The 21,841-nt window shown below is 36.8% G+C and overlaps 1 protein-coding gene across 4 annotated transcripts in view; it reads left to right on the forward strand.

Moving 5' to 3' along the window:
- Positions 1-21,841, forward strand: part of sh3kbp1 (SH3-domain kinase binding protein 1) — a 38,798-nt gene that overhangs the window by 6,521 nt on the left and 10,436 nt on the right. For 3 of the 4 annotated variants that reach the window (XM_043226499.1, XM_043226500.1, XM_043226498.1), the window contains exons 2-6: positions 3,730-3,887; positions 17,877-18,000; positions 19,272-19,378; positions 19,488-19,617; positions 20,834-21,027. In XM_043226499.1, coding sequence (XP_043082434.1) covers positions 3,730-3,887; positions 17,877-18,000; positions 19,272-19,378; positions 19,488-19,617; positions 20,834-21,027 — 713 coding nt within the window. Of the gene's footprint in view, positions 1-3,729; positions 3,888-11,819; positions 11,900-17,876; positions 18,001-19,271; positions 19,379-19,487; positions 19,618-20,833; positions 21,028-21,841 lie in introns of those variants that run through there. The other variant, XM_043226501.1, reaches the window with a different exon arrangement.

A 21,841-nucleotide genomic window follows, 5' to 3' on the forward strand; every position in this document is an offset into this window, starting at 1 on the left:
CGAGAACAATGAGGGATTTTCGTTCAGCTCAGTCACATCATTAGCCAAAAGGGTTGTTCGTACAACCCTGGAACATTATTGATCTTGTTCTGAATCAATGAAAGCTAACAATAATGCTTGCAAGTCTTAACTTATGCAGTGGATTATGGGTATAAGACTTATATGACGGGGTAATGGATCAGGCCTACATAAATTTAGTCAGTATTAAAAATCGAGTGTGTTGATGTTTAATGCATGAGCTCAGAGAGTTATGCCGCCGTGAAAGCTCATCACATGGTTTCACTGTGGTCCTCTAATGTAGACAAACACTTGACTCACATCAGTGCAAATCCAGGCACACAGGCTAAAGGAGCTATTTAAGAAGAAGAGGATTTATAGATGCTCAGGGAGATGACCAGCACGCAATGACGTTGCTTTAAACAACACCGCTAATCTTTAATGCGCACACGTGGTCCATAGGTAAAGCTTAAATGTTGTTAGACTGTACAAATTTTGTATTTTTATGTAACGCATTTTATTTAAATTAATATAAATGGTAATTAAATATATTTTAAATATTATATATCATTTATAAAAATACTCTGTCACATCAGTTACTTTATACATCAATATAATGAGTTTTTTTAAGAATATAGGCCATAATATATATAAAATTCAGTTAATAAAATAGATCAATTATTTTAATATATTTAAATTAATAGAAAAATTATATTTATAACTTAGTCTCTGTTTTTTAAATAATCTGTTTCCTTGATGTCAAATAGTAAAATATTGGATTGATGATAATAATAATAATAATAATAATAAGTGTATGTGTGTGTGTATATATTTATATATAATATTATAATCAATTCATTATCACAAATTCTGTGTTATTTAGTTGCTACATTAGTACATTACTTGCTCTTATGAGAATATTTGAATAATTTATTTCTTACTCCAGCTGTATCATTATATAAGTATCAGTATTAGATATATCAGTCATATGATAACTGGATTCTGGCTAATACTATTCCAGTCTCTCTTGTGACCAATAAAAAAAGCAGAAGAACGACAAGAATTAACAGGAAACAGCTATGTTTTTTTTTTGGTTTGTTTTTTTTTTTTTTTTGTTGTGTGTAAATGCATTTGTCTGGGCCAGTTGAAGAAAGGTTGTGGTGAAAAGTCAGACAGAGGCTGACATTTGTTGGTTTGGCAGAGATTCAAGACTCAAGTATTCTCAGTGCGGGGGTGTATGTGTGGGTGGGAGGCTTTTTTGGAAGTTTTGCCATAAACATGGCAGCTGTGCTTTATGTCACATCTTTAGAAAGTCAAACAGCTGGAAGAGAACAAAGAGATTGAGAGTGAGGGAGAAGATGCTCCTCAAAAGATAAACACAGATGAACTGACTTATTGGTCTGTATTCAGAATGTTATCAAAGTCCTTTAAAGAATAAAAGATCCAACGTTGAGTTGCAAACCTGTGGAAAGGTCAAGTTGTGATTTATGTCATAATCCAGTGTATTGGATTTATGCTTGTAAAACACAAATTTCTTGGTAAATTGAATAAATGTATAAATGGTACACATTTCCCAATCCTTGTATGTTTGTTGTTTATTATAGAAATATGTTAGTATACTGGCAATTTGTTTATCAGCTTAAATTTTAAAAAGTTTACTTTCTAGCTAATACTAAAATTATACTTTTTTTTACTCCTAAATAAAATATATGGAAATAACTGGATTAAATAAACGGAAAACTATTGCTTTATTAGTTGAGGCATCACAACATTATAATGTACATTTTGAAAAAAGAAAATTATTCTTTTGAGATATTGGCCAGTAAATATCTAGTACTGACCTATACGATACTTAACAAATATCATATTATGAAACAATCAATCATATTCAATCAAGAATTCAGTTTTTAAAACTTAAAAGCTTAAAATAAATAGGAACGGACAATATACCTCTACAGTATTGGTTAGTACAATTATATCATAATCATATTATGAAGGAATCAAATCATACAAAACCATAATATAAAAAATATCATATTGGTTGTTATTCAGTACTGTCTGGTATATTGTTAATTCCCATTTATTTTATGTTTTTGCTTGATTTAAGCTTTTTTTAAAACTGAAATCGACACGTTTCCCAACAAAGCAAAGTAGTAGGAAAAGAGAGAAAAGTCTACAGAGAGTCTGGCTGGGCCTGATCAGACTTTAGAGACTATAAATCACCATATAACAATACAGATTGGAGCATTTCTTTATTTATACGCGTGTGGGTTTGTGTCTGTCGGGGGGTTTTTTCTCTTTGCATATGCGTAGGTGTGTTCCACCAGATGTTTGGAAGTATTTGTTACCTTTGTGTTTGTTATGGCTGCGGGCTGAACGATTTCTGTTATGGGAACCTCATGCTTTCCTCCCTGCACAGCTCAGCAGTTTCCAGAATATTCTGCAAGGTCATATGAGGGATCCTATAGACCTTGCATTAATGTAGTTTTGAGTGTCTAATGGTAGGTTATCGATACCCCTGTGCAGGAGCGATAACCCAGATGGGTTGGTATCCAATACGAAAGCTGTAGTCAGAGCTGCCGTATTGACCATATAGAAGTCACAAAGGATGTTTGCAGTGTCCTGCTGTGTGCATTGCATTGGAGCGAGGCGTGGGTGTGATCTCGTCTTGTGTGGCATGTCTTGATGACTCATAAACGCATCACTGTGATGTTGTATCTCCATCTCTCATCCCCATTCTCACGCTAACCCCCCCTCGCCATCATGACCTCATGCAGACACACAATTCAATTTAAATCCCAAAGCCGAGAGGATGACATTCCCATCTTGCACTTTCCTACCAGAAATAGCACATGTGTAGTTAACTAGAGTTCAGAAAGCTTCTTTTTAATATCATAAGCTTTAACGTGAAAATAATATCTTGTCATTTTAATTTTGCGGATCCTTGTTTCGTTGCTTTCGCTCCTGCCTTGATCTCACCTAGAATAATCCTCCTATCTGCTGCGAAAACATGATGCCTGCTTGTGCTCCGGGGGCCTGTTAGCGCTTATCCCCCTAGAAGGGCTCACGTTTTTCTCTTGCTATTTCAGTAAATGTTTTAGTGCTGTAAATGCATGATTAAAATATGTTATGATGTTGTCAGAGCACACATGATGAAATATTTTTTACGGTAAGCGTCACTGTTTCCGTTGTTCGTTATTGTTCATTTGTGGATTTGCCTAATACAATGTGTAATTGCTACACCGTAGTGCTTACAAAATGAACTGCAAACATAAAAACTCAAATCATTACGGCATATGTTAGCAACACCTTAGAAATCAACCTCATCGCCCAGGAATTGCATAGCAAAACTATAGAAACCATCCAGAATACTTTAAAATCGCAGACCAACCAAGAACCATTCAAACAACCCAGAATGCACAGCAGCATAACAACACACTGAAAACATCTTTGTACTTAAATAGCAACAACCTAGCAACCACTCATAACAGCCTCTGAGGGTCTCTGTGGGCGGCGCATGTTAAATTACAAAAGGCATCTTTAAAATGTTTCTATAAGGTCAAATATAAAGATGATTTACTTTAAGATTTTTGTAAGTGATATAAATGTTGTGTAGGTGGTACTGTCATTTTCATTTTGTGTATGTCTAAGTCTTGTACAGTAATACTGTATATCCTGCTTCCTGTGTGTATCCATGACCTCTAAATGGCTCTGTTTGTTTTCCTCTCTCAGTGGAAGCCATTGTGGAGTTTGATTACCAGGCCCAGCACGATGACGAGTTGACCATCGCTGTCGGTGACATCATCAGTAACATCAGGAAGGATGAGGGCGGCTGGTGGGAGGGAGAGCTGGACGGTCGGAGGGGGCTTTTCCCCGACAACTTTGTCAGAGTAAGTGCTGAACTCAGCATTTCGCTTTTGACCTTTCCCTGCAGGAGGTAGTGGACGGATTCACAGCTTAGTCTCATGACCGGCCATCGTTTCTTCGCCTTAATTTAGCGTGACTGAGCTATCAACACTTTTTTTCAGGCCGTGAGTGAGCGCACATAGAGTGTTAGGGGCTAAGCGAAATAGCAAAAACACATCTATCTTGAAATTTCACACTTTTGACAATGTCTCAAATACATGTCTCAGTCTGTAAATATATAGTTTGAAAAGGTTTGTGGTTAAATGTGTTTTTCAGTCAAATACAGCATATGAACCGTTACGCTACCGTTCAAAAGTTCAGACTAAGTACAATAAGATATGTTTTATTTAAAGCAAATGTAATGTATTCACTGTGTTACAAAGGATTGCTGTTTCAAACAAATGTGAACTTTTCAACATTGAAAATAATACATCTTCCTAAAAAATTACTCCACCCCAAATTGAAAATTTTGTCATTAATCACTTACCCCCATGTTTTTTCAAACATGTAAAAGTTTTGTTCATCTTGGGAACACAATTTAAATATATTTATATTAAAAATATATTATATTTTAGATGAAATCGGGAGGCTTGTGACTGTCCCACTGACTGCAAAGTAATGAACACAGTCAAGGTCCAGGAAAGAAGCGACAAGAGTAATTTTTGTATATAAATAAATAAAACAAGATAACAAATTTATTCAACAATTGCATTCAAAGCAAAATCTAATACGTCGTAGAAAATGTAAATAGCTCTACGGTACAAAAAGTATTCTCATCTCACTATTCTCATCATAACGTTACAATTGAACCACTGATGGCAGATAGAGTATTCTCACTTTGTCTTTCGATCTTTTCTGGACCTTGTTCATCACTTGGCAGTCACGACAGTCACAAGCCTCCCAGTTTATTTCCAAAACATCCTAAATTGTCTTCTGAGGATGAGCTAAGCTTTTACGAGTTTGGAAAGACATGGAAAGTGATTATTGATAAAATGTTCATTTTGGATTGGAGTAACCCTATAAGCAGCAGTTATTTTAATTATGTCACAATATTACATTTTTTTACTGTATTGTTCAACTAATAAAAGCAGTCAATTGTAGACTGCTTTCAAAAATATTTTGTAAAAAATCATATAGAGCCCAAACTTCAAAATGGTAGTGTAGATTTAACATGTTTCATGTAATAAGTTAATTGCTGTAAAAATATTAATATTAATAATTTAAATATTAATAATTTAATAATTGTTTACTACGGTGCATTTGCATATGGAGGATTTACCTCTCAGACACAATTTTTGGGAAGAGGGTATTCAAATAATTCATGCAGTGTGATTTAATTTTAATGTTTTGCAGTTGTGTTGCTCTTGGTTGAATGCATTGGTCATTAATGTAAATAAGCTGGCTTCATGTGCGTTCTATAATTTGTGCTTAGTCAGTGGATCACCCACACAACTTTCCGCTCACGTGCTTTTTACATGATTGCGTTCTCTCGCTAATTTGCCCTGTTTAGTACATTTGGCGCTGGATCTCCAAATAAAAAGTGCTTTAAAAAGAATTCTTCGTTTTGACCACGAGTCAATGCGGATATATATTGAATGTTCATCGCATCAAATTGTTGTATTGTTGAGTGTGTGTTTGCAGGTGTGTATGTTTGTGCTTAGCTGAACTAATGCTGATCGTCAGAGGATGGAGAGTTTGTGAGGATGCGTGTGAGTGTGTGTGCTGCCTGGTCACAGATGAGCAGGATGCTAGGGTTGTTTTGGAGAGAAAGGGCGAGAGAGTATTTCTGTGAGCTGTCCTCTCGCTCTCTCACTCTCTCTCCAGTGACACCAGCACATCAGAAGGAAGCCTGTGAACTCCACTAGCAGATTGTCATGAGCTCAGGTGTGAGGAGTCCGTGGAAAGCTTGTTAGCGTTGTAGTGCTACATACTTGTTAGCACCAGGAAGGCGTGATATGAGACTCTTTCTAATCACACTAGGATAGTTTTTAGTGCTTTATTAGTACAGTCCGCATTGGACACTCCTTTTTGTTTATACTATAACGTAACAGCAATACCACTAATGTTGGACTCTGGTTGGCTGAAATCAAGTCTCAAAAGTCTTCTATAATCCTGTTGCAAGGCAATTGATTTTTTTTCTTCTTTTAGTTTCTGTTTATTTGTTCGCTATGATATGCTTGAGTAAATGAAAGCGAAGTTGGTAAGGAAAGAACTGTTCATCTAAAAAACAAAACTTGTCTGAATCAAGTCTATATTTAGTCTCGGATCACTTGAGACTATTTTAGATCTTTTAGGATGGATAACAAAATATACTGTAAATAATAATAATAATTTGATTTTGCAACCTTCAGCTCATCTGTAGGCCTGCACATATTTATGCAATGTAGGGAGAGACTCGGCTTCATGAGGTCACTTCCTTTTCTACGGTTCATGGTAGAGGGAAGTGCAGACTTCCTCTGATGGCACTGAGGAAGGGTAGATGCTCAACAGCGAGGCAGCTACACTTTTCACTGCTAAAACATTCAGTGAACTAATTCTGAAGACATTAATAAAGTCATCATGTAATCATAGTAAAGTTATTTCTTTAAATCATGTGATGATTTCTTCACAGGCTGTGTAAACATGATTATTAATACAGCGTAGTTTTGCTTTTTTTTTACAGTGAAAGTTAAATATTGTTGTACATTTTTATAGGAATAGTTCATTCAAAAGAAAATTTGCTGAAGATTTACTCACCATCAGGCTATCCAAGATTGAAGAATGAGTTTGCTGGAGAATCGTAAATTTGCTCGGCAATGAATCTCAGCAGTGAATCAAACAGCCGATGAAAACACAGTAATCCAATCAACTCCAATCAGTCATTTAACATCATTAAGAAACAAATCTTTCATTCGTTTATTTTTAACGTCAAACTATTGCTTCGGGGTAAAATATGAGGCTTTCTTCAGCCTTCTTCAGTGAAAAAAATCAGGTGAGAAATACACACTAATCAAGCACTATTTCCAAAACCAAAATATAGGTTGATTTTCATGTCAAATAAAAATCTGTTTATTTGTATTATTTAAAAAAAAAAAATTTTTATGTACTTGTTACATTGATATTACCGTCAATTGTATCACAATAACTTTGCTGCTACCACGCATATTGTATGTATTTTGTTAGCATGCTAAATTTGAACTTTACAAATAAATAGCTACTAAACAAGCTAGAGTGACATTTCCATTCCTAAAATGGTTACCACACATCTTGCGAAGTCATTTAAAATAAACACGTATCTGTCTTTCGATATGGCTACGTTTTACACATCCAAGCCTATTATTTTAACAATAATAACGCTAATGTAAACGGCAGATTCTGGAGTGTTTCAGGCGTACTGAAGCCTGGGCTTTTATGTTCTCTCTGTGGGTTTGGATAGTGTTGAGTTGGGGTATCAGTAAAACGGTCTGTGAGTCATATTTCCACCTGAACGGCTCAGAGCACACACTATTCGTACGGCTCACAGTGGTCTTGGAGCACTTGAGCGACGTCGGAACATTCACACTTATTTGCGTTTGCGCTATTGTAAGTCATACACCGTGTTTAGGGTTCAGCAAAACAAGATGTGTGAGTCAACGGGCTGGCGTGTATTGAAGTCATTTCTGAAGGAAAGTTTTATCAAAGGGTGCTCTTTTGGCCTGTTTATTCGTATGATTGCTTTCTGAAAAATCAGTAAATCAGAGTTTCTGTGCACTGTACGTAATACTCTTTATTCCTTGAAGCTAATGCCAGGCAGCGATATTCTCTGTTAAAGGATTCCTCAAACCCCATGAAACCGTTAATGTTTGAGTTTTTCAGGCTAATATTGTGGCTGAAAACTAGGCTGGAACTCTTTGGTCAATCTTGAGCAAGATGCTAATGTCTAATCAGAAGCTCTACAGGGCTTAGAAAATGAGTCTATTTTTAAAAAAGGTGGAGTGTTTTTTTTTAATACCTCAGGAGACTCATTGGATTCCTCTTTCTAGGATTTACACTCTTCATAATTCAAAACATACTAAATGTTGTTTTTTTGAAAATTTAAAAAAACAACAACATAGGTTTATGGTTGGTGTAGGACAATATCAGGTACAGTTTGTACAGTATAAAAACAATTACACCTATAGAGAGTCCTCATAAACCACAAATGCCAACGTGTGTGTATACTGTATGTATACATAAATACACACCCATGCATGTATATTTCAGACAAATAGTATTATTATATATTAAATATATTTATTTATAATAGAAATTATAAAAATTATATAAATATAAATAAAGACATGTATCTTTACATAATGAATATACACAGAATGCATATTATGCAAATAAAACCTTTTATTTTGGATGCGATTCATTTGACATTTGAACTTTTTTTTTTTTCTCTGGAGAGAAATCAAGACACTTGCAGAAACTGAGAATCCATTTATTCATAATTCTTTCTAGAAGAAATTTTGAACATCTCCGCGCTGTCTTGTCTTCCCTGTTGGTTTGTTAGAAAAATAGCGTGAACGTTCAGGCATGGTGTGTCATGAAATAAGCATCTGAAAAATGTTGAATTTTCTCTAGCTTCATTCTTAGACCCCCTGCTCACTTAAGAAATATGTAATCTTACATAATCTCCTATCAGAAAAAGAGTCTATGGGTTAAAGTGCAATAAAGAAACAGTCATTGAGGATAACTAGTCAAGCATCTCGCCCATTTTCCTCTAATGTACAGTATAAAAGTGCACTTTTCTTGAAACAGACAAAAGTACATGTTGCCATCTACAGGTGTTTCCTGTTTGAGGTCTGCCACAACTAAATCTCACCCTTATCCTGTTTGTCTGTTGATTTGTGATCTGCTATGATGCTGGTGCTTTCACAAAGCTCAATCATCATCTCTTGTAATTTAGCTAAGCTGCCACATGCAAAGGGGAGTTTATGATAATTATGGATGATGAACACACGCAAGCGCTCTAGTGGGCCGGTCAGTTCTTGAACGGGGGGGGGCTTCCTTTGTGGCAGATTGGTTCAGTCATGCATGCTCTCCAGCTTCCTGTTTTGGTGATGTGATAATGGACTGATAATTTAGCCTCTTCTGTGATTAAACGAGCGATGTAATTTAGAATTGACAGGCATCCGTTCTTCACAAGCGCTCAATCATGTCTGGACTCGTGCCATCCCTCTATCTGCCTGTTTTTTTTTCTCTTTTTTTTTATATTTATTTTTTATTCTCTGTTTTAAGTCGACACAGCTGGCAAGGATTGTTTCAGTATCACGTTTTTAATTAACCTCAGATAATCTGCTATTCTCTGAATTCAAATAAGCAGATTTTCTGTCTTAAATGACCTTTATTCTTTAATTTTCCTCACTTAATTTTCTGTCTTTTAGGGTAATTGTTGTTTTAAATCTCAATAGATTTCATATTTATTTTTATTTAACATTTTTTTTTATTGTTAATAGAATTTGTTAAAAAAATTGTGGTGCTAATATTTCTTGTGTCAAGCAATGTTGGGTGAATATAATAATATTATAATATAGTAAAATGTGTTACATGTTACACACACACACACACACATATATATGATGTCATTATAATGTGACCATTGCACCATAACAGAATTAATGCCATCATGCTTATTGCGTACTTACAGCTTGCACACTTTGACAATGAAATAAATAACCGTGACTCCAGCACTCCAGTATTTATGATTCAACAGCACAGGCTCGATCTGCTCAGATTCTGTGTCAGATGGTTTGCAACAAAGAACAATTAATCACCGGAATTGGCAAAGTTTACATTCATGGCACTGAATATTTGGAGTAGATTCAGGATGAGCTTAATGAGACTCTTAATTTTTTGATGTTGTCTTTGCAACATTTTACAAAGTCTGATGCCATTATTTGTTGTTATTAAGGAATATATTATACAGAGAAAGAGAGAGATGACATATTTATCAATATATTCATAATTTTTGCCTTCATAGCATAAACATGCTGTCTGTAATTTTACCTATAGCCTTTTTACCCATTTAGATGTCTAACTAAATCCTTCAAAATGACACTTGTATGTTGTTTTTCTGCATGTGATTGTCATTTGTACCTATCTGCACTCGTATGTGGGAATGTGTGTCTCAGCGTGGGGCTATGTTGGCGCTTCACTGCACTGATAATCCATGGGGCGGCAGCTCGCAAAACTGTGTCACAGCCAATGATGCATTTCACCCTGAAACGCTGAATTCTGTATCCTGGACCCAGCATCCTGAAGCACTTGCTGATGTAACTGGGTTGTAGCGCATTTAACCTCCTAACCTGAGAGATCGGTTTAGCTGGTGTGCTGGATTCTTAGAGTTTTACATCATTCATTGTTCTCATTCTTTTCTTCTGTTCTACTTAGAACTGCACTTCACTGCAATCTCAACACGCATGACGTATTTTCAGCCACCACCGTGCTAAAGACATTTAGGGGGGATTTCACAAAGCCTTGAACATTTTTGATGTTTGTGGTGGGCTTAATTAACCAACTGGATTTACCAAATACCAATTTTAAGATTATAGGCATGTGCAGAGCTACATTAAGACAATAAATAGCCTAGTCAACTGATCGTCTTAAAGAAGCACTGAATAATTTGACTATTTTGTTGAAGGGTTAAACTTTGTTGAGGTTACATTATTTTGCCGACAGAAAGGAAACTTGTCTGTTGTCAAAAGTGCAGCAATGCATAAAACACACAGAAGTTACTTTCAAGCCAAGCGGCTTTGTGGTGGTAAGCAAATTTGCATGGCACAAAATTCCTGTTCGTGTTTATATCAAAATGACTAGATTTTGCCTTTAATCAACAGCTAATGTGACCACATCTTAAAGACATTAAAACTCTATAATTAACTAGTTGGAAAGCAACCAAATGGAAAACAAAGCTGTGTGAATTTTTTGTGAATTTTGAAGATAGTTAATACAATTACAGTACATTTAAATGTACTCATTAATCAGGCACTGTTATACAAAGTGACTTTCAAAGGAGGAACATCTGAGCAGTTCGTTATAAAAACCAACAATATTTACAAGACTCTATATTTACAGGAGGATTTTAATCTGCCAGTGTGGAATAGTTAGCATGCTAATTAAATCAAAACAAAAGACTATCCAAAACTAGTTAAGTATAATGACCCAGATGCAATAACTTCATCATTTTCATGTGAATTATTTGTATTATTAATCACACAAGTGTTACATCAGTCTGCCTGAACATATTTCTTCATATCGTCTTCATATCGTATCTGTAGTTAGCTTGTTAGCAGCTAACTTGCAAGCTACTGTGCATACATGTTGGCCATTTCCCAATGCTGCAGTTGATGTGGACATGTGATCTTGCACTTTTTTATATTTATCTTTTTATACTTTTTCAGCTGCTATAGTCAGGGGTTGCATTTAATTTTTTCATAGGAATGAAAATTAGACATTCATTCTTCAAAACATACCATACCAGCATATGCTGTCTTTTTCAACGGGGCAGGATGTGAGTCATTTAAACGTGCATGTTAACTTGCTAAATTCAAGCTTTAACATCAATCTATTAAAATATTTTAACTTATCATTGCCACTTTCATATGCAAACCTGCGCAAATAACTAAGACTTTCTAGAACAAACAAGCCAAATAGCCATTAAATCAGCCATTACGTTTTGATGGTACACAGACATTTTCATTATTTACCTACTCTGTCTTCCAATGTGAAATCTCTATTTACCAAATTACTGCAAGACTTTTTTTGTGCGCCGTGCAGCCTGAGCTCAGCGTGAGCAGGCCTGTGGCATTGATCAAAGAGCAGCGCCAGCGTACCAAGGACGTCTACGCTGTAGTGTGTGAGAGGGTCTGTCGTTCCCCGAAGCACATGATGACTTTTTTCTCCTCCCTGTGTAGTGGAAGACCGAGGAATGATGGGACGCTGTGAAAACCAGCTACTATTGACCATCTGGAGCAGCCCAGTGAGCGGGGGAGAGGAATGTAGATCACACACACACACACACTTTCAGAGCTCTGTTAATGCCCTTGTGAACAGGAAGTCAGTGAAAAGAAGTCTCGTGACAGAGTAGGAGCTGTGTGTGTGTGTGTCAGTGTGTTACACAAATAACTGTGTTAGTGATTCATGCGCACATAGTTGGCCAGTTTGAGATAAAAGTCGACTGCTTTTTTGGTCTAAAGTACGTGAATGCCCCCTTTCTAATCTGTTCTTCTGATAAACAGAGCCTTTCTGTCAGGTGAGTCTGATTAGGCCTTTGCTGCTCCCACAATGCTTTGCAAAACCACTGTTTTTGCTGGCAAGTTTATTTTTGCAGTTCAAAGGGAAGAGTGCTCGTCTGGTCTGGTCTGTATGTCTGTGTGTGCATACGGTAGCGTTAGAAGGGGCGCACTGCAGAAGTTTGCAGCTACGTACTGTGGTTTAACTTGACTTGAGCTCTGTCAAAGACTGTGACTTTGGCAGGAAGTGTATATTAAAAAAAAAAGAAAAAGCCTTGCAGCTGCTTGCCGTAAAGTGACATGAGCAAGAAATGGCAGGTTGTGATTGTCCCCTCCACAAACAACAAAATGATTTTTGTTGTAAAATTACTTTTTAGTTGCATATAAAATGTTTTACTGAGAATACTTAACGGTTTTATATATAGCTACCCAAAGGTGTGAATATTTGTTTTTATGGAAGTGATAAGTAAAACAATACCATTAGAACTAGTACCTTGAAAGTTTTTTTACATTTTTTTCATCGTTATTAATAAAAAAATTAATAATAGTTTAAATTCAAAGATCACTGAAGAGGCGCTATAACATATTGTTTACTGTGCAAATGTTGCTATTAAAGTTGAAAAGGGATTTGGTCAAGAGCAATGAGAGATTTTCTCTATTTTGTTGTTTGATTAACATAAATGGCAGAAGCAGGAATATTAGGCCTCCTGGATATAAATATACAGTTTCTTTCTCAGCTGTCTGCTTTTACTTTAAGATCTAAATTACTGTGTTCACGAGGATACTCGACAGCCAAAACACATGCTTAAAAATGTGCGCAAATGTTTTTTCACGACCACACAGCACAGCAACATCACATGAGCTTGCAGCCAACCATACAATTGTCCAAAATGTCTACAGGTTGGCAAATTAAAAAAAAATTAACAAATTCTTACAATGCAGAGAATTTGTTGGCCATTTTATCCTGAATGTGTATTTGTGTCTGTACCATCCTCACCATTGTTCTTGCTCAAGTTTCAATGTTGGACCTATTATGTGATCTCCAGCTGTATTTTGGCCCCTAGGGGCCTGACTTTAATACGTTTCCATGGCAGTGGCACCATAAGGTATACAGGTAGACCATTACACATATGCTACACCATCTATACTTTAATTAGGTTGGTGGTGATGGAGCTGCAAAACGTGTTTACTGCTCTGTAACCAAAACCAAGTGTGGCTTGAATCATTAGTCACAAACCGTTCAACCTTTTAGAGAGTAGCTACAACAAACAAAAACATAATTCGGGACTGATTACTGAGCTTTTATCAGTGATTGTACTCTACACTAAGAACAATAGTTGCAGTAATGCTTGCTTGTAAACACTGTGATGTATTCAGATGTTTTCAGAGTTCATCAGCTCCATGCTGATGGCTGGCACGGGCGGTCCCAATCACACAGTAGGACTTTGTGAGGTGTGGAGTCTGGAGATGACCCATCAGTGGGAATGTCTCTCTGCTAAAAGTAACAGAGAACTTGGCATACTAACAAGCAGTATAGTTAATGCTAGGACTGCAACTATTTTGATAATCTAATCATTCTTCAAACAGTGTCAGATTAAATTATGTAGTAATGTATGCTAAACAGTGAGTGCAAAAAACCTGAAATATAGTGATTGAAGTATAAGTATTGAAGTATCTGCTTATTTATGTAACGTTAGATACTAAAACAAAAAATAATAATAAATTATTATTAATTATATTATTATATTCATTTTTTTTACATATTTACATGTATATATCAGTAGAATGTTTTTGTATTTAAATATATTTACATATATTTTATAAACACAATTTTCCTAAATATATTCATGCGTGTATGTGTGTGTTTATATATACATATACACACCACATACACATGTATTATGGACACAATTAATCTCTATTAATCATATATCAGCACATTAAGAATTGCATTTGCTATTTATATTTCTATTTTGTTCATTAGTGTCAAAACCATTAAAGAAGAAACCACATCTTCCCTATTTCTAATTTTATTTCGAAGTGTCAAGGTGTCCTGCAATGCATACACACACACTTCCTTCTCTAAACATAGTAAAATGCTCTATTGTAATGACTTTACTTGCATTAACTTTTAAATGATTGCATTAGCCTCTTCATTGTGCTCATTGGGATTGACGTTGACATGCATGGACACAAATAAATGTTAAGTTAAATCTATTTTGTGGTCCACCAGCTAGCGTGCTCCACCAAACCAGTAGGAACCATCATAAACCAGCTTGAGCTAGCATGAAATTCTTTTGATATTTTCAGCAGTTGCTCTGTGCTCTTTTCATCATAAATAACTTGATAAGGCAGTTATGGCAGAGTGAATGGAATTTTGTTTTCAGGGTTTTTTCTTGGAAAGAATGTTTCTGAGATGTGTTCACACTCACTCTCTCACACACACACACACACACACACACACACACAATGAGCAACACAATACAGACATTGACAGGATCCAGTGTGTGATATGCTGCTCAAGGTCAGCTCTTATTTTCTATTGAGGGCTCTGTCCTTTAAATCTATCTGGTTATCTCCTGGCTTCCCTGCAAATATGTATGTGTTTGAGTGTGTACATATTGGTTTTAGCTGTCAGTAGCTTTGTCTCTTACTTTTATTTCCTATATTTCCAGGCAAAACAGCTTCTTTTTAGCTGACACCGTGTGTTGTTTAAAAAAAAAAACATGTGCATCCTTTTTAATGACTTCTACACAATACAGGAGAATCTTGTAGTCTGTATTAATGATCTTGTGCATGTGATTGGTGAGCTGAGCGGATGTTAAATGCCCCACAAAACACATAATTATGATGCTTTCTGAATGCACAAATTTTCTCTGCTACATTCTCGTTCCACACCTAGACTGTTCACCGCTCTTTCTCTCCTTCAGTTTATCTCTCTCACACACACACGCAGTCAACATAAAACAGCTAACTACTGTAACCATATTTCATTCCCTGGCTGATAGCTTTTAAATGTAATATTTCTACATAGAAAATAAAATTATATTTTCCTGTGTGAGAGAGACTTCCTGGTTGGTGTGTTATGATAAGTCTTCCCATTTTAATTAGTTTTTAAAACCATATTTTGCTTCTTGGATTTTGTAAACATGTAGCTGAAAAATATTTTTTTTTCCTTTTTTGGTCCATTACGGGAAGTGGGCATCAGGATCCTCAATTATTTCGACGAATGGCTCATTTTGGCTCGGTCTCGAGAGCAGTTGTGCGATCACAGGGACATGGTGCTCCAGCACCTCAGCCGGTTGGGACTTCGGGTCAGCTGGGAAAGGAGCAAGCTCTCCCCGTGCAGAGAATCTCTTTTCTCGGTGTGGAGTTGGACTCGGTGCGTTTGTGGTGGGTAACTCGGAAGGGCGCACCCAGTCAGTGCTGAACTGCCGGAGTTCCCTTAGAGGCAGGATGGTGGTTGCACTGAAACACTTTCAGAGTTTCCTGGGGCAACTGTTTCATATATCAACCACCAAGGGGGTATTCGATCACATCACTTTGTCCCAGCTCGCCCTCCATCTCCTCCTTTGGAGTCAGCCGTGGTTCCAGTCACTGCATGCCATCCATATTCTATATTCAGGAGAGCTTAATCGACGCGCTCTCACGACAGCTCATGTTCCCCGGAGAATGGCGACTCCACCCCCAGACGGTTCAGCTGATTTGTAGTCGATTCTGGGAAGCCCAGGTTGACCTGTTCAATTCCCACAAATCCTCCCATTGCCAGCTGTTTTATTCCCTGTTCGAGGGGCCCTTTGGTTTGGATGCACTGGCACACAGCTGGCCTCGGGGGCTATGCAAATATTCCTTCACTCTAATGAGCCTTCTCCTGCAGACAAGGTCAGGGAGGACGAGGAACAGGTCCTGCTGGTTGCTCCACACTGGCCCATCCGGACCTGGTTTTCGGAACTCACGCTCCTCGCAACAGGAGATGCTCGATTGCAGTAGTGCTTTCTTTCCTGCAAGAGAAGTTGGAGCTTAAGCTGTCACCCTCCACTCTGAAAGTGTATGTGGCTGCCTTTGCAGCACATCACGATGCAGTAGATGACCGGTCTTTAGGAAAGCCCGATCTTGTCATAAGGTTCCTGAGGTCACCCTTAGTGCTCTCCTGGGATCTCGTGTCTCATAAGGGCCTTGCGCATATATGTGGCATATATATATGCCACTCCCGGAGCTTAAGGAGATCCAAGCAGCTCTTTGTCTGTTGTGGTGGTCAGCAGAAATGCTGTATCCAAGCAGAGGTTGGCCCACTGAATAGCCCCGGGTGGGTCAGTCCATGGGTGTCTGTCGTCACGACAACGTATCCATTCCCTCCATCAGGGAACGAGGGTTACATATGTAACCGAGATGTTATCTTTGATGAACCGTCAAATTTTGTTCTACAAGTAGTGTTAACCACAGACCTTGTTTTTATGTTAAAAATCTAAATGGCAAATGCTTGAGAAATACTAGGTAAAAATTAAGCTATTTAAAAAGAAAAGAAAAGCCCTTGAATACGTTCTGCCTTAACTTCCTGTTTCAACTAGAAATTTGTTACCACAGGAAAAAGAATTGCATATGTTTAACCATTTTATGATCTTTAAGGGCTAAAGATAAATGCAGACATGAGTCAGATTGAAAATATTTAAACTGTGCTTCTGAAAATGCAGTTGAGATTTATGATGCTGTTTAAAATATGGTCCACCTGCAGACTGACAACTTGATCTGCAAGTATGAAGCATCCAGCAAGCAGATAGTCTGTTCTTATTCCTCTAAATAAATAACCATGTCAGAATGAGTGAGAGAGTAAAACACGCAGAAAGAACTTGCAGCGAGAGCAGAGAAAGATAACATGCAGGAAATTGAGAAAGGATGACAGCTCTGTGTGAGCCAAGAGATGCTTGAGATCTTTCTCTGCAGTTCTCTTAACCTTTACACAGACCTTAATGACAGATATCTTAAATTCACAGTATAAGCAGAACCAGAGAATGAGCAATCATTGCACACTAAAAAATATTATATTATAACTTATTGTATTATATGAGCTCTCCAAACAACCTTAGACCATATTAAGCAATAGTTAGTTTTCTATCCACATATTCATTTGCATATATATTGTTCATTACAATGCAATTGATTTGCGGTTCACTTTTGCATACCCTTTTGAGCAATACAGGTTACCAAGTCCAGAAAAGATGAGCGCATTATTGCAGATTTGGAATGAGTATTATATTAAAAATCAGTCACCTCTAGACCTAGACTGATCTGTACCAATAAAATTCTACATTATATTCTATTAAAAAATATATATATATTACAATTTTTATTTTAAAATATTTTTCTTATTAATATTCATAATTATTTTTTGCTGTTAAGCACAAGCCACATTTTTTCAGACTTCCTAGTGGAGTAAGAGAGAAGTGCAGCACAGACTGCTACTTCTGCTAACAGACGGACAAACAGATGGAGAAGTGTTTTAAAGCTGTGTGTGTGTGTGTGTGTGTGTGTGTGTGTGTGTGTTAGAGGTTGATTCTGAGTCGCTGTATGGCCCATCCAGGAAATGAGCGCCTCTCTGCTTTGCTGCACTAAGGCCTACATCACGCCTCTCTGTCTGTCTGTCTCTGTTTTACAAACACACTCACACACACAGCGGATGAGAATGGACTAGAGCTCCCTCTAGAGTTTCTGTGCATTTAAATGCCCCTTTTCTATTTTTAGGAGATAAAGAAAGACTCGAAAAAAGAGGTGAAGAAGGAGTCCAGCTTGGCCGGATCCAAATCAGACCTGTCCAATGGCAGTGCCAGCCCAAAATCAGAACCCAGCCTTAGACCCGCTAAGAAAGGTAGTGTATCTGATCCGTTTCTGATCTGAAAAGTAGTCCAGTGCTTATGCAGCACAAAATACCCACACAAACATCCCCTCATGTCTCACAGGACAGGATTTGGGGGACGCTTAAAGTGTCTATAGATCGAAGATTCAATTAAACAGAGATTTGGCTCAGGTTTGCTTCTGGCAGATGAAAAGAGTGACAGGAAATAAAAAAAAATACTCTTGTAAAGACACACAGTTGCCAAATCACCCATACGGGTCTGGAATATGTCCGTCAGACCGGGCATAATGGGATTGTGTGTGTGTGTGATTGAGCCTTTGAGAATAAGTACAGTATTACTCTCCTCAGACCAGAAACCATTTACTCCTACCATTTCCTGAGTGTGATGGTTATATGCAATTAAACATTATTGAATTTCCCTAATTCTGATAATCACAGAAACTTCACAAATTGTCTTGAAATAAAAATTCACAATTAAAGAATATGAAATGAAATGAAACGAAATAGGACATTTAATTTAATCTTTTAAAAATTACTATATTTTTAGAGATACTGTGTAATCATGACTTTGAGTGTGATTGCTAGATAATATTACTTCCCTAATTAATTAATTAAGTAAATAAATAAGGTCACACATTTGTTTATCAAAAAACTCGTTTCAGTTACCATTTTCACTTTTACTTTAAATGGGACAGAGACTCAGCCAGTTTCTAGGACACAAGCTCTGTTTACAGCCCTCAATTTATATCACCTGATTTTCAGACAACAGCACTAGTGTAGGTTCATGTGACTTTAAGTTGTTTTGCAGACAGAGATGTTGGCCTTTTAAAAACAATGTGAGGCAAAATATGTGAGACTTGGTTTGCTCCAGTTGATACAAGTATAGAAATCTTTGGTCATTCATAGTAGCATCAAGATAAATATCGGTAGGTGAAAGCTGGGCTTCAGTTTCTCCATTCTGTGGAGAACTGAAACTTTGGATGTCCGTTTGTTGTCATGAGCCACAAAGGACTGTGTGTTTAGAGAGAAGCCTTGGAGCAAAATGTGTAGCATAAACTAAAGAGAAGAGCGACACCTAGTGACGAAATGTGACAGTGCTGCTCTGTTCTGTTGTTTACCAGAAAGACATGGTTTACTGTATTTACTGTATTTTTGATCAGATAAATCCAGCCTTGGTGAACATAAAATACTTTTGTAAAAAAACAATGCAACTCTTACTCACCCAAAAGTTTTGAAAGACATTTATTTATCATTATTCATTTGTGTGCATTTCACATAAACAGGTGAGGCAATCAGAAAAAAGCGTTGCAAAGCTGCCTTTAGCTACACTCCACAGAATGAAGATGAGCTAGAACTGAAGATCGGAGATGTTATTGAGGTTCTGGGAGAGGCGAGTATTGCATGAACATCCTAGTCACATTACAATTTGTTTTCTAATACAGAACCTCTTGTTCATCTGTAGTGCTTTAAACCATTTGTGTGTGTGTTTGTTCGCTAAGGTGGAGGAGGGCTGGTGGGAGGGCGTTCTCCATGGCAAGACTGGGATGTTCCCCTCTAACTTCACCAAGGAGGTGCTGGCCGAGGCTGAGGATCTGACCCCACAGGACGACACACGCAGCACACGAACCAGTCAGTCTGCATTGCATACTTCACTTGATCAGTAAACTGCTTCCTACTAACTAGTCCGTGAAGATTTCCAGACATCCAGGCCATGATACAGTGGAATGTAATTGATTTTTGGAGCACGTTTTTCTTTTTATTGATTGTCTTGTCGGAGTGGTAAAGCAGCAAGCAGGCAGATGGTAAAACATGAAAGTTTCATCCCATCGCATATGACATGGTGATTCACGCTATTAGGCAAGCGACTCCCACAGTAAATTAGTCTTGTGATGTTACAGAGTGAAATGAGGTTAAGTGTGGGGGAATCTCCACCTCCTCCCTACAGCTGATGAAGTCATTTGGATGAGTTGTGAAACCTTTTTTTAACACATGGAAATGTATCCAGATGCTTATTAGATGTACAAAATAACTAGCCACGTCTAACAAATTGTCACAATCATTTTTAACCATTACGTTCCTTCTGTGCTTTAAAACCAATTAAAATTATTCAGTTCAATACAAAAACACTTGCTATGGATTATATAATTTCCTTAGTTGCTTGGCATGTGACCATTAACCAGCAGAGAAGTGTGTTTTTAAATGACTGAAACATTAACTTAAATTCTAAGGAGGTACTTAACCTAACTTAACCTTTTCATTTTAATTAATATTATTTATACTGCTGTTGAATAGTATAGGGTGAGAATTATTTTTTTTTGTGTCCTATGTTCATTTAATGCTGATGAAATTATTACTAGTAGTAATGCTGAAAGCTTAATGTTTTGTTTATTTAATTTAGTCATTATTAAATGCAAATTTAATAAGAACAGCATTTAAAATATTTTTTGTTACTTTTGATAATTTAAGAAAATATTAATTTTAATAAAAAAATTAACCCAATATTTTAAACACACATGTATATTGATTTAGAATTATTAATTATATTATTATTTTTCAAATTAACTACTGTTTGTTACCATATTCTTTTAAGGTATAACATTGAACCCATATTACCAATACCAGAACATTTTCACAAAGTCACTTTCAGTGTCACAGCTAAAATTAATATGATAATGGTTCCAATCATTTATCACTGGCATAATGAGCTTTGCTATTGTGACAGCCCTACATAGCACTCTTGCCAAGGACAGATGGACTCTAACAGTTCAGCTGTGAAGAATGCTGCATGCAAAGGCTGCATGCAAATACTCAAGTCCTCCTTTGAAACATGTTTGTGTATCTGCAGGCATAAAGGACAGCACCGGCTCAGAGAGCGATGGCGGCGACTCCAGTAGTTTACGGTCTGATACTGGCAGTGTGTCCTCCAGCTCTGAGATTCAGCCCAAAAAGGTTCGTGGGTTCGGCTTCGGGGACATCTTCAAAGACCAGCCCATCAAGCTCCGCCCACGATCCCTGGATATGGACAGTGAGGGAGACAAGGTGAGTTTGTATCATTGGAGTCCTTGTGTTTCAATGAAGAAAAGTGTATGTGCGTTTCTCGGATTTTACAACTCTGTAATTACAGTCAGGCTGTCTCTATCTTGGTCCCCTGCGTTTACTCTGCCTTCGGCCCCACAGTCTCTCGTTCATTAAAACCTTCCTGCCTTCCTGTCCCACTGAGAGCAGCAGGCTTCCCTTTACTCATTTCCTCATTTTCTTTATCCATCATTAGCTCTTAGGCCCACATTTAATTTCTTTCATTTCTTTTTCAAACATCATTTTATCGATTATTTTGGGTTTGTGCTATTGCAGAAACCAATTTTCAGTTTTTGCTCAAAGGTGCGAGTCAGTGCGGTTAAGAAGTCAGTAGTCTATAGTTTGTGTGAAAAAGCAAAGTTGCATACTGTGCATACTATTTCTGAAGTATGTACCAAATGCATATGAATTGCTTTAAGACTGCAAAAAACTGGAACATTATCAGTTACTGATTTCATGAAACTTATCTGCATCGCTTGATTTGGATTAACCATGCATGCTTATTTTAAAAGCACAATAATTTAGTAACACTATTAAATGTTATATTTAGCAAATATTAAAATGAATATCCTGTACATTTTCATACTGTATGTTATGATGTTGTTATATAACGTACAGACTGTTGTAATATAAAGTGCGTAAATTCACTTCATTTTAGTTAAACATTTGATTCTTAAATGAATTTTTTAATTGCATTTTAACAACTATTGCTTACAATAATAATATATAAAATAGCTATTTATTGGTTTTACAAAAAGTAATAGCTTTTTTTCTTAAA

Source organism: Puntigrus tetrazona, chromosome 24 (genome assembly GCF_018831695.1).
Source record: "Puntigrus tetrazona isolate hp1 chromosome 24, ASM1883169v1, whole genome shotgun sequence".
In the NCBI taxonomy this organism is placed as follows: domain Eukaryota; kingdom Metazoa; phylum Chordata; class Actinopteri; order Cypriniformes; family Cyprinidae; genus Puntigrus; species Puntigrus tetrazona.